Raw genomic sequence first — 13483 nt, forward strand, 5'->3', positions numbered from 1 at the left:
GCCAAACTGTATGCACATTGGATTCTGTGCAAAATCAAATGTTATCAGGCTATTTTCACCAAGTTGTCATTTTCCCAAGTATAATAATAGGTCTCTATGAACTAATTTATATTCTCTTCTACAATTCAGACAGTTCAGACTCCATTAGTGCTCGAGGTGTCAAATTTGACAATACACATTACACTTTCCTGCTCTCCAATGTGTTGCACTAGGCATCACCTTGGGCATACAGCACAGATGCCAACTATCTCTGATCTGCCAGGACAGTGCCAGATCTTGGCCCTCCATCCTGCTGATGTTGTGTCCTGGACCATGTCCTGGATCACAGCATCAACCTTATTTGAAGTAGTAAGTGTCCGGCTGGGCCTTACTACACTAGTGCGTGCCAATGTCTTTCCTTTTTGCCTGCCAAGCTTATTTGAGTTACTGGCCATTGCACAGTAACTCAAAAAGTCATTCATTGTGCAGATCAGGGAAGGGAGTGGGCAGAACAATCAAATAGAAAGGTGGACTATGGGCAGGACCTACCTGGACAGGGTGTAGGTGGGACCTACCTTGAAAGAGAGTGATGGGACCAACCCTATAAAAATTGATGAGATTTGGGCATACCCACCTGGAAAGTGGGTGGATGCAATACAGATTATGGGTGGGGTTAACCGTGCCCGGGATCTGGGACCATGAAAACTTTGGCGGGGCCAGCCTCGGGCAGGCGGCTTTGGCGGGGCCAGCCTCGGGCAGCGGCTTTGGCGGGGGGGCCAGCCTCGGGCAGCGGCTTTGGCGGGGGGGCCAGCCTCGGGCAGCGGCTTTGGCGGGGGGCCAGCCTCGGGCAGCGGCTTTGGCGGCGGGGGCCAGCCTCGGGCAGCGGCTTTGGCGGGGGCCAGCCTCGGGCAGCGGCTTTGGCGGGGGGGCCAGCCTCGGGGCAGCGGCTTTGGCGGGGGGCCAGCCTCGGGCAGCGGCTTTGGCGGGGGGCCAGCCTCGGGCAGCGGCTTTGGCGGACAATGGCAGTTGCGTTTTTTTCTGACTTTCCTTGATGACTCACAAAGCTGGAACAAGTGATCGGCACCATGTACAAAGATGGTAGAGTACTGGAACAAGCCACCCATTATCGGGTTACTCTGCCCCTCCACTGTACACAAACACCACAACATGCCAATTAAAAACATCCTAGTACAATGAAGAAGTTATTATCTGCCATTTATAAACTGGTTCCATCTGCTTTGAGATGAAGTTACAACATGCCTAATGCTATCATACCACAATGGCAAAGTCATCACTTCACCTGGGTGTAACCAACAGTGGGTGCCACTCAACTGCAGACAGGCCGCCTGGTGGAACAATGTATGGGAAGGGATAATTCACTTTCATACTGATACATCACAAATGGAATGCTTCATATTGTCCTAATTTGGTCATCATCACCAGTGTTCCTCCAGAGGTTGCTAGAGGTCCGCAAAGCTCTGGCTGAGTGACCTCCCATCTGATGGTACCTAGATCGTTCTAGGAACAATGTAACTTGGGCAGATCCAGCAGTATGACAGCAATGATCTTTTCAACTGATTGCAAGGGTAGTATTCTTCGCACCAATGTAAAGAGCATTCTTGCTAATGACCACCAATGTGAGGGACATTCTTCCACCACAACAACCACCATTGTAAGGAGCATTCTTCCCACTGACCTCCAAACTAAGGAGGTCACTTAGAGGGGTCACCAGCAGGAGGAAGGAGGTCCCGATTCCTCCATAGAGATCTTGATATCACTAGAGGGGGTCACCAGCAGAAGGAAGGAGGGTCCTGATTCCTCTATATATAGATCTTTATATCACTAGAGGGGTCACCAGCAGGAGGAAGGAGGTCCTGATTCCTCTATATAGATCTTTATATCACTAGAGGGATCACCAACAGGAGGAAGGAGGTCCTGATTCCTCTATATATAGATCTTTATATCACTAGAGGGGTCACCAGCGGGAGGAAGGAGGTCCCGATTCCTCTATATAGACCTTTTTATCACTAGAGGGACCACCAGCAGGAGGAAGGAGGTCCTGATTCCTCTATATAGATCTTTATATCACTGGAGGGGGTCACCAGCAGGAGAAAGGAGGTCCTGATTCCTCTATATAGATCATTAGATCACTAGAGGGATCACCAGCAGGAGCTTGTAGGTTGCACTGCTGGGGAACCCAACCCCCCACCACCGCAACAGGAAAACCCATCTCTGGACTGGTCTGCGTCGCCATCATGATAAGATCAAGTGTTGCAAAAGATTTGAGTATTGTGGTGGGGGAGAGCAGAACGACTACTGTAAACCGGAGGTGTCAGTTATCCGTCAAAGACATTGTTCCTTTTTTTGTGATAACTGTACATTTTATGGGTTTCTTTTTTATCAGGTTTGAGTGTATTCTATGTGCAATGTGTAATTGAACCCAAGAACAAAAATACACATCCATTGCCAGTACTTAGATGTGTTGGGCTACATTTGTTTTCTCACCCCCCCCCCCTATTATTTTCACCTGGTGATCCTGCCAGTAACACACTTCCTGTCCCAGGGTGACAACACTCACTATACTACATCTATGGAGGAGCACCGTTGTCACCAGTGGCGTTGCTAGGGGGTGGCTTTTGGGGCTATAGCCCCGAATCTAAGGCCCATAGTCCCGAGTCTCTGCAGGGGTCCCCAAGGGGAGGGGGGCTCTCTGAGGACCCTGATGTAAGTAAGGCTCTCTGGGGAGATATATATATATATATATATATATATATATATATATATATATATATATATATATATATATATATATATATATATACACATACATACACACACACACACACATACACACACATATATTATATACATGTGTATGCCCGCCCAAGCGTATGACTTTCTTTACTACGCTGCTATGGGCTCTGGCCCCAGGTCTTTTGTAGACCTAGCAACACCCCCTGGTTGTCACCCTAGGACATGACCACAGAAACCTCTCCCTCCCATGTTCTCTGTTATATAGGCAAGTAATGCTTTGTACTCAACAGAGGCAACTGGAAACAATGTAACCGATAACAGTCAGCACTGGCAGAAAGCGCAGGAAGTTATCAGCTCACAAGAATCCTGGTAGGATCAGTGGGTATTTTTTTTTACACTTATTGACTTTGGACACAGTCACATGACAAGTCGCAGGCCCATTGATTTCAACGGCACCCATTCCAATCTATGCGACTTAGTGGTAGCAACTTTAAAAAAGGTTCCTGCAGTACTTCGATGCAACTTAAGCGCCAGAGAGTGTAAAGTTGCATGAAAGTCGCTCCAAAGCCGCATCCTGAGTCGCACTAGAGGAACGGTTAGCCTTATATACACATTCTGAGAGAAAGCCACATGTACGATTCTAACCGTAGTGACCAGCTATTGTGACCTTCTTGGAAGGCCTCCTCCTTCCTTTTTTACGTGTACATTCTAAGCCAGGCCCAGAAAAGAGAAACAAACAAACAAAAAAAAAAAAAAACACACACACACTTACTCGAAAGCAAAGAAGAGCGAGCACGTCCCCAAGATGAGAATGAGCGTCAGGTAGAAGATTCCCTTCTGTCTGGCCATCATGACGCGCCCGTCGCAGCAGAAGGTGTTCTTGCCCGGTAATTTCTCCCATTTTCGAGTCACTTTCTTCCTCACCATCATAACCGACATGGTTCCTCCGTAACGCTTTGGCGTGGTTTGGAGGTCCCCTTCCGTGCTCCCCTAGGGCGATGCTATCCTAAGCTCTTCCGCTCTGACCAGGCTGGGCACGGCAACATATTAGACGCAAAGGATGACCTGCAAGAAATGGAGACCGTTATATCAATCGTGATCAGAAAAGTCACACCAAGATCTGTAGGCGTGTTAACATTTCATTTGAAAATTAATCGTTCTTGGCTGTCTGCGTGTATCTGAGGAGGTTTTTCTTCTCACTAAAGCTCCCTCAAATCTAAGTGCAACTACCATACAAGCTCCAAGTTTACAGGAACGTGGTCAACTTAAAAAGTGGACTTCACCAGCAGGAGGAAGGAGAAGGAAGTTCTCATTACTCTATATAGATCTTTATATCACTAGAGAGGTCACCAGCAGGAGGAAGGAGGTCCTGATTCCCTCTATATAGATCTTTTATATCACTAGAGGGGTCACCAGCAGGAGGAGGAGGGTCCTGATTCCTCTATATAGATCTTTATATCACTAGAGGGGTCACCAGGGGGAGGAAGGTGGTCCTGATTCCTCTATATAGATCTATATATCACTAGAGGGATCGCCAGCAGGAGGAAGGAGGTCCTGATTCCTCTATATAGATCTTTAAAATCACTAGAGGGGTCACCAGCAGGAGGAAGGAGGTCCTGATTTCTCTATATAGATCTTTATATCACTAAAGGGGGCACCGATGGGAGGAAGGAGGTCCTGATTCCTCTATATAGATCTTTATATCACTAGAGGGGGTCACCAGCAGGAGGAAGGAGGTCCTGATTCCTCTATATATAGATCTTTATATCACTAGAGGGGTCACCGGTGGGAGGAAGGAGGTCCTGATTCCTCTATATAGATCTTTATATCACTAGAGGGGTCATCGGCAGGAGGAAGGAGGTCCTGATTCCTCTATATAGATCTTTATATCACTAGAGGGATCACCGGCAAGAGGACAGAGGTCCTGATTCCTCTATATAGATCTTTATATCACTAGAGGGATCACCGGCAAGAGGACAGAGGTCCCGATTCCTCTATATAGATCTATCACAGAGGACACAGGGGGCACTCTTTACATCTAGAAGGAAAAAAGTTTTCATCTCCAAATACGGAAAGGTTTCTTCACAGTAAGAGCTGTGAAATGTGGAATAGTCTCTTTAGACTGCTTTAGATTCTTTCCTGAATGTACATAATATAACTGGGTACTGACATTTATGGGCAAGGTTGATCCAGGGAAAATCCGACTGCCTCGCGGGGGATCAGGAAGGAATTTTTCCCCCCAGCTGTAGCAAATTGAATCATGCTTTGCTGGGGTTTTTTGCCTTCTTCTGGATTAAATGTGGGTGAAGGATTGTGAATATGGGATTTTGTAATATTATATATTATTTTTATTTAATTTTTTTTTTTTTTGGTTGAACAAGATGGATTTATGTCTTTCTTCAACCTATGTAAATAGATCACTAGAGGGGTTACCAGCAGGAGGAAGGAGGTCCTGATTCCTCTATATAGATCTTTATATCACTAGAGGGGTCACCAGCAGGAGGAAGGAGGTCCTGATTCCTCTATATAGATCTTTATATCACTAGAGGGGTCACCAGCAGGAGGAAGGAGGTCCTGATTCCTCTATATAGATCTTTATATCACTAGAGGGGTCGCCAGGGGGGAGGAAGGTGGTCCTGATTCCTCTATATAGATCTTTATATCACTAGAGGGGTCACCAGCAGGAGGAAGGAGGTCCTGGTTTCTCTATATAGATCTTTATATCACTAGAGGATCACCAGCAGGAGGACGGAGGTCCTGATTCCTCTATATAGATCTTTATATCACTAGAGGGGTCACCAGCAGGAGGACGGAAGGTCCCGAGTCCTCTATATAGATCTTTAGTTGGACCTTATTTAGAATACTGTATCCAGTTCTGGAGACCTCACAAAAAACATTGATAAGATAGAACAAGTCCAGACAACACAAATAGTGAAGGGTCTGGGAGATAATAAGAAGTTCCTCCAGTCTCTCCTGATAAGTTTTGTGTACAGTCTGGAGGAAAGCAGGGAAAGGAGAGACATAACTGAAACCTTTAAAATACGTGAGCGAAAAAAGGTTCAGAAGGTCAGGATTTTCAGCATGACGCCAAGATCAAGAACACGGCGATATGACCTCAAACCAACAGGAGGAACGTTCTAAGCTAACCTTAGGAAGTTTTTTTTTTTTTTTTTTACCTAAAGAGTAGTGATGCTTTGAACCAAACTTCAGCAGAGGTAGCGAGTCATTCAACAGTAAGGATATGGATATATTTATTACACACATAGCATAACACAAAAGTAAGTACACCCCTCAGTGACATTTGTGTAAATTTTTTCTTCTCTCTTTTCATGTGACAACACTGGAAGAAATGACACTTGGCTACAATGTAAAGTAGTGAGTGTACAGCTTGTATAACCGTGTAAATTTGCTGTCCCCTCAAAATAACTCAACACACAGCCATTAATGTCTAAACCGCCGGCAACAAAAGTCAGTACACCCCCTTTTTTTCTTTTTTTTTTTATTTCTTTTTTATTTTAATTGTATTTTTTTTAAATGTATAAAAAATTAAATACAATTAAAATAAATTAAGAAAAAAAAAATGGGGCAGACTATGTATCACTTGTTCTCCCTCTGCCGTCATTCTTCTAGGTTTCCTCCTCCGTACACCATCATTGTACCCACAAGTTTCCATCACAGCTCCTCTCCATTGTCTCCATACCCGCCACACTCCCAGCCAGAGATCAGGCGTGAACCGCGTCGGATTCCGCAGGCTCCAACCAAGCGACTCCATACATGCTAAGCAGTTTTATCAGCTCATGCCGGGGACATGGAACGTTCCTCGCAGCTTCACAGCAATAAGAAATTCCCTGACTGGCTATTAAACGATTTCTATTTTACACTCAAAACAGAGCGGAGACCTCCCAGTTCATCCATCCCTACCACTAATATTACGTTTACGGCGGGCGCCGCGCTGCTGAGTCAAAGCAAAACAATTTTTCCCAACGCGACAGCAGCTTTAATTATTAATAAGAGAGAGAGGAAACGTCTGGAGAAGAGGCCTCGGCAGCATCGTAGGGGGTTCTCCGGACGCAGCAGATGGACCCTTCCCTTCCTCATGGCAGCACATTACATGCCCACGCAAGCAAAACAACAACAAAAAAAATTGCCCTTTAGTGCTGCAAAGTCATTTATTAAATCTTTAAAGTGCATTCTTCCGCAGAAGTGCGTGGCTCGGAGAATCTACAGCTCAGTATGGATCTCTGGCTGTCTGTAGAGTTACCCCCTTCAATACCGGGCACTTTTACCCCCCTTCCTGCCCAGGTCCATTTTCAGCTTTCAGCGCCATCACTCAACATGCAACACTGTACCCACATTTTTTTTTTTTATCATTTTCTTCACACAAATAGAGCTTTCTTTTGGTGGTATTTAATCACCACTGGGGTTTTTTTTTTATTTTATTTTTTTTAGCAAAAAAATAAAATATTATATATATTCTATAAAAAAATAAAAATATTATAGATATAGAGAGAGAGAGAGAGAGAGAGAGGAGAGAGAGAGAGAGAGAGAGAGAGAGAGAGAGGGGGGGGGGGGGGAGAGAGAGAGAGAGAGAGAGAAGAGAGGAGAGAGAGAGAGAATATATATATATATATATATATATATATATATATATATATATATATATATATATATATATATATATATATATATAGAGAGAGAGAGAGATATATATCTCTCTATATATATCTATATATAGATATATATATCTATATATAGATATATATATCTATATATAGATATATATATCTATATATAGATATATATATCTATATATATTTTTTTTTATTATTATTTCAATCAGTGCATACAGGAAAATACCACAGTTGGGTTCCCTTCAAATCTTGGTGCGCTGCGTCAACTTGCCTTTCATTTTACATGTTAGTGCACATTGCGATAGGGCAGCCCATGCAAATTAATATGCTGTTAATGCACACAAAAAAAATTTTTATAAAAAAAAAAAAAAAAAAAAAAAAAAAAAAAAAAAAAGGTGAAAAATTGAAAATAAAAACCATTAAAAAAAAATAAAATAATAACATAAAAAAGGGAAAAAAAATAGAAATAAAAACCATTAAAAAAATAAAATAGCATTAAAAAAAAGGGGAAAAAAATTGAAAAAAAAACCAGTAAAAAAATATAAAATAACAACATAAAAAAAAAATAAAAATGAAAGAATTCAAAAATGCAAGTGTTACTAAAATCAGGAGCCTGCATTCACACAATCTGGTCTCCCACAGTACACAGAAATGCAATTAATTTAGTAAATATAAACTGCTTTAACCCCTTCAATACCGGGCACTTTTACCCCCTCCCTGCCCAGGTTCATTTTTCAGTTTTCAGCGCTGTCACTCAATTGCGCGGTCATGCTGCACTGTACCCAAATATTTTTTTTAGCATTTTCTTCACATAAATAGAGCTTTCTTTTGGTGGTACTTAATTTTTTTTAGCACAAAATAGAAAAACGACCGAAAAGTTTGAAAAAAAAAAAAAAAAGTTTTAGTTTGTCAGAAAACGTAAATAAATCATTTTTCTCCTTCAGGATTTGCGCTGATGAGGATGTGGCCCAAATTTTGACGCTTTGCATAAACTTCATGTAATGGTCAGTTATAAGCCTTTGACATTCATGAAATGCTTGTAATTATACTTCAGTATCACATCGCAACATCTAACAAAATGATCAAAAATAAATAAATAAACAAAACACCGAGGCAGCAGACTTTGTGAAAATTCCTATTTGCATCATTCTCAAAAACATTTGGCCAGCGGCTTTACAACAGGAAGTGCCTGAAAAAGGATCCTTCATGGCAGGATCACCAAGTATTATTTTTCACCCTTCCCCTGCTACTTTCCAATGAGCCTTTAACTGGGCGTTAAAACGAGGCGGCATCCCGATGGCCTCCAACAGTGGCCAAACGACCAGGAGCCCACACCGTCCAATCACAAAACAGAAGCCAAGAGCCGGTGGCGACAGCTCAGTCAGCGTTGCGGGCAAGTGTGCTCGCAGCACACAACCCCCGCCCCCCCCCTTGGACACACACGTAAAACGGCTGGCCAATGGCCTCACCTGCCCTGCCGTCCCATAAATGCCTGAGGATGGTGGGAAGAGGTTAATGAATGAACTTAACAATATTCAACGTAGAAGCCGAGATCCCAATTATATTTGCTAGAACTGTATTCTGCTTTAATAATTTAAAAAAGTAACCCCCCCCCCCCCCCAAAAAAAAAATAAAATATAAAAATAATAAAAAAATAAAAAATAAAATAAAAAAAATAAATCATTATTAAAAAAAAAAAAAAGGAACCCCATTCCCCCCCACAGAGCACACACGATTTTCCGAGACCGCGGTCCTTAAAACAGTAATAAAAAAAACCCCAAAAAAATACACAAAACGGTCTTCTATGCCGGCCGCTCTGCCGCACGTTGGAGGTATATTTATATCTCTCCGGTAACCTGCCAATCGACACCACAGAAAATAGGTCAGGCACGGCACGAGACCACACATATCCAGAAAGAGCCGCGGATAGAGAGAGAGAGAGACCCCCGCCTACCCGTTCATCACACAAGATTTCTGCTCTGGGAGGTGATTAAGATTATAAATTTCATTTTTTTTTTTTACCAGCAAAGCTTCCACCTGGGGACGTCAAAGGTCGGCGCGGCGGAGGCGGCACAACAACTGAAGTCATTACATTATCTGGAGCGGGCTGAACACACAGCAAAAAAAAAAAAAAAAATTGGTTTAATAAGTAATATGGAATTTGACATCTGATTGCAAAAGTCTGATATGATCCTGATGGCAGGAAACTGTTCAACGCCGATAATGGAAACGGAGCCTTTGTAGACATTTACAAGCAGAAAATGTAATAATAATAATAATAATAATAATAAATAAATAAATATTATATGTGTATTTTTAATATTATAATATGTGTATTTTTTTTTAATTATTATTCCAATCAGCCTGCATACAGGAAAATAATACAATTAGTGCCCCTTCAAACCTTGGAATCCTGGTGTGCCGCCTTTCGTTTTACATGTTAGTGCGCACTGCAATAAGGCAGCCCATGCAAATGAATAAGCTGGTAATGCACCAAAAAAAAAAACACAACATTAAAAAAATATGAATAAATAAATAAAAAAAAAAAAAAAAAAAACAAACTAGAAAATAAAAACCATTTAAAAAAAAAAAAATAGCATTACAGAAAAAAAAAAAATAAATAAATAAATTGAAAAATTCAAGTGTTACTAAACCCAGGAGCCTGCATTCACAAAATCTGGTCTCCAACAGTACACAGAAATGCAATCATTTTAGTATATATAAACTGCTAAAAACCCTTTTCTCATCAGCAGTATTTAGCAGTCTTGTGACCCCTATTAGTTTTTGGGTAAAGCTTTTAGAAGAAGTTTTCATTCTCCCCAATTGTCCTATGAGGCTGCAGGACCCCTGACACTCTGTCTCGACAGTTTCGATTGACCCTGTGTGGATCACATGCACCCTCCCAAGAAAAAGTACCCCCCCCCCTCACAAGGAGGGAGCAGAGCTGTGGAAAGGGGCCCAGCAGGCTCCACCCACAGTCACTCTGCACAAGCAGCGAAAAGCAGAGATGTGGGAGGGACTCAGCAGGCCCCACCCACTACAGGCTGCCTGCAGAAAATGACAGAAGGGGCGGAGACAAGACCAGTCACCCTGCGCAAGGAGAGAGAACAAAGCTGTGGGATGGACTCAGCAGGCCCCACCCACTACAGGCTGCCTGCATAAAATGACAGGAGGGGGCGGAGTCAAGACCAGTCACCCTGCACGAGCAGAGAGAAAGCAGAGCAGAGGGAGGGGCCAGCAGAGTCCATCCACTATAGGCTGCACACAGGAGACTACAGGAGGGGGTGGAGACATGAAAAGTCACCCTGCACAAGGAGAGAGAAGAAAGCTGTGGGAGGGACTCAGCAGGCTCCACCCACTACAGGCTGCCTGCAGAAAGTGCCAGGAGGGGGGCGGAGCAAAGACCAGTCACCCTGCACGAGCAGAGAGAAAGCAGAGCAGAGGGAGGGGCCAGCAGACTCCACCCACTATAGGCTGCACACAGGAGGGGGCGGAGACACAAAAAGTAACCCTGCACAAGGGGAGAGAGAGCAGAGCTATGGGAGGGGCCGGCAGACTCCACGCACTATAGGCTGCACACAGGAGGGGACGGAGACACAAAGTCACCCTGCACAGGGGGAGAGAGAGCAGAGCTGTGGGAGGGGCCGGCAGACTCCACCCACTATAGGCTGCGCACAGGAGACTACAGGAGGCGGCGGAGACATGAAAAGTCACCCGCACAAGGAGAGAGAGCAGAGCTGTGGGAGGGACCAGCAGACTCCACCTACTACCGTCTGCCTGCAGTATACTACAGGAGTGGGCGGAGACAAGACCAGTCACCCTGCACAAGGAGAGAGAGCAGCAGTGAGCGGTCTTTATTACAGGAAGTCTCACACTGGATGACTGCACAGATCTCAAGAAGAACACACACATGGTATATGGATTTAGACAATATTTTTTGATCCTGGAGTTCAACTCTAAAGGAAATCAGATATTACAGTAGACTTCCCTTTAACGATATCCAAAGCTGAAAAAAATAAAAAATGCTGTATTAAAGGCTCCAAAGATGAATTCATCACAAGAAACGCGATTTTCAGCAATGCAACCCAATGATGGACACCACCAATAATCCGAGCGTCATGGTTGACTGAACATAAAGCCTTTATAGAAAAGTTTTCCATTACAGAAAACAAACATTCCAGGACATGTCTGACTATGACCAGGAGGACAAAGCTCAAACCGGGATTGGAGATTTACTAATCGGAGTAAATGTTTAGATAAACTGCAAAGTACGGATTACTCAGCAGAAAAAGTCAATGATTAGATTGTAGCGATATACAAGTAGATGTAGGTGGCCCATACATACAGATCCACCTGGTGTAAAAGGAGAATTCCAAGTATGGACATCTTTTATTACGTAGTTACATTATTCCAGCTTTGATCATTGTAATGATGTACACCATACCTGTGAGACCTCTCTAGAAGCTGAAGATCACAGTATAAGCCCCGCTACCTCAGCGATCTCCGCTAAATTCCGGGTCCTGTGTCGATCGGTTGCCCTGCCGCATTGTGAAGAAGGTGTCGTTCACCGAACACTTTGTATTTTCTCAATGCATGCAAAGCATTCTCTGATTGGACGAGGATGAGATCATGATATTACCAGCCAACGGGAAGGTCCTGACACCGTTATAAAAACATTGGCAACAATTTCGACCCTTCTGCCCTCTATGGAAATGGGCTTTTAAATGGGTCGCCAGATTTACCATCACTGCCTGTCCTGACTCCAACAATAGGGACAGGGACAGTAATAAAATATTGATTAGAGGCTAGAAATCACAGATTTGCGATTGGACTGCCAATGAGAGACGAGTGGACTGGCATTGGACAGACAGAGAATGGACGGATAATGATGGCCTGGACGGGCGGGGGGTCAGACTGATGGACCGGCAGCTGGACCGGCGGGGGGCCAGATGATGGACCGGCAGCTGGACCGGCGGGGGGGCCAGACTGATGGACCGGCAGCTGGACCCGGCGGGGGGGCCAGACTGATGGACCGGCAGCTGGACCGGCGGGGGGGCCAGACTGATGGACCGGCGGCTGGACCGGCGGGGGGGGGGGCAGACTGATGGACAGGCGGCTGGACCGGCAGACTGATGGACAAGCGGCTGGACCGGCAGACTGATGGACAGGCGGCTGGACCGGCAGGGGGGGGGGGCAGACTGATGGACAGGCGGCTGGACCGGCAGGGGGGGGGCAGACTGATGGACAGGCGGCTGGACCGGCGGGGGGGCCAGACTGACGGACAGGTGGCTGGACCGGCGGGGGGGGGCCAGACTGACGGACAGGCGGCTGGACCGGCGGGGGGGCCAGACTGATGGACAGGCGGCTGGACCGGCAGGGGGGGGGCAGACTGATGGACAGGCGGCTGGACCAGACTGATGGACAGGCGGCTGGGCCAGACTGATGGACAGGCGGCTGGGCCAGACTGATGGACAGGCGGCTGGACCAGACTGATGGACAGGCGGCTGGGCCAGACTGATGGACAGGCGGCTGGGCCAGACTGATGGACAGGCGGCTGGGCCAGACTGACGGACAGGTGGCTGGACCGGCGGGGGGGGGGCCAGACTGATGGACAGGCGGCTGGACCGGCGGGGGGGCCAGACTGATGGACAGCTGGCTGGACCGGCAGGGGGCCAGACTGATGGACAGCTGGCTGGACCGGCGGGGGGCCAGACTGACGGACAGGTGGCTGGACCGGCGGGGGGCCAGACTGACGGACAGGTGGCTGGACCGGCGGCGGGGTCCAGACTGATGGACCGGCGGCTGGACTGGTGGGGGGGCCAGACTGATGGACAGCTGGCTGGACCGGCGGGGGGCCAGACTGACGGACAGGTGGCTGGACCGGCGGCGGGGTCCAGACTGATGGACCGGCGGATGGACCGGCGGGGGGGGGGGGCCAGACAGATTGACCGGCGGGGGGGCCAGACTGATGGACCAGCGGGTGGACCAGCAGGGGGCCAGACTGATGGACAGGTGGCTGAACCGGTAGGGGCCAGACAATGAACAATGACAGGACAGAGGGTGGATGAGGATGATGATTATTACCGTTGAGCAAGTCTTGTAATAAAGTCCGACTGGCC

The 13483-nt window shown here is 45.9% G+C and overlaps 1 protein-coding gene across 4 annotated transcripts in view; it reads right to left on the reverse strand.

The window, feature by feature from the left end:
- ZDHHC9 (zDHHC palmitoyltransferase 9) overlaps nt 1-13483 on the reverse strand; it is an 88150-nt gene that overhangs the window by 38412 nt on the left and 36255 nt on the right. For 2 of the 4 annotated variants that reach the window (XM_073598103.1, XM_073598104.1), the window contains exon 2: nt 3506-3798. In XM_073598103.1, the coding sequence (XP_073454204.1) occupies nt 3506-3672 (167 nt within the window). In that variant the 5' untranslated portion in view covers nt 3673-3798. Of the gene's footprint in view, nt 1-3505; nt 3799-9318; nt 9354-9386; nt 9490-13483 lie in introns of those variants that run through there. The other 2 variants (XM_073598105.1, XM_073598106.1) reach the window with 2 other exon arrangements.

The sequence above is a fragment of the Aquarana catesbeiana genome, linkage group LG09, assembly GCF_042186555.1.
Source record: "Aquarana catesbeiana isolate 2022-GZ linkage group LG09, ASM4218655v1, whole genome shotgun sequence".
In the NCBI taxonomy this organism is placed as follows: domain Eukaryota; kingdom Metazoa; phylum Chordata; class Amphibia; order Anura; family Ranidae; genus Aquarana; species Aquarana catesbeiana.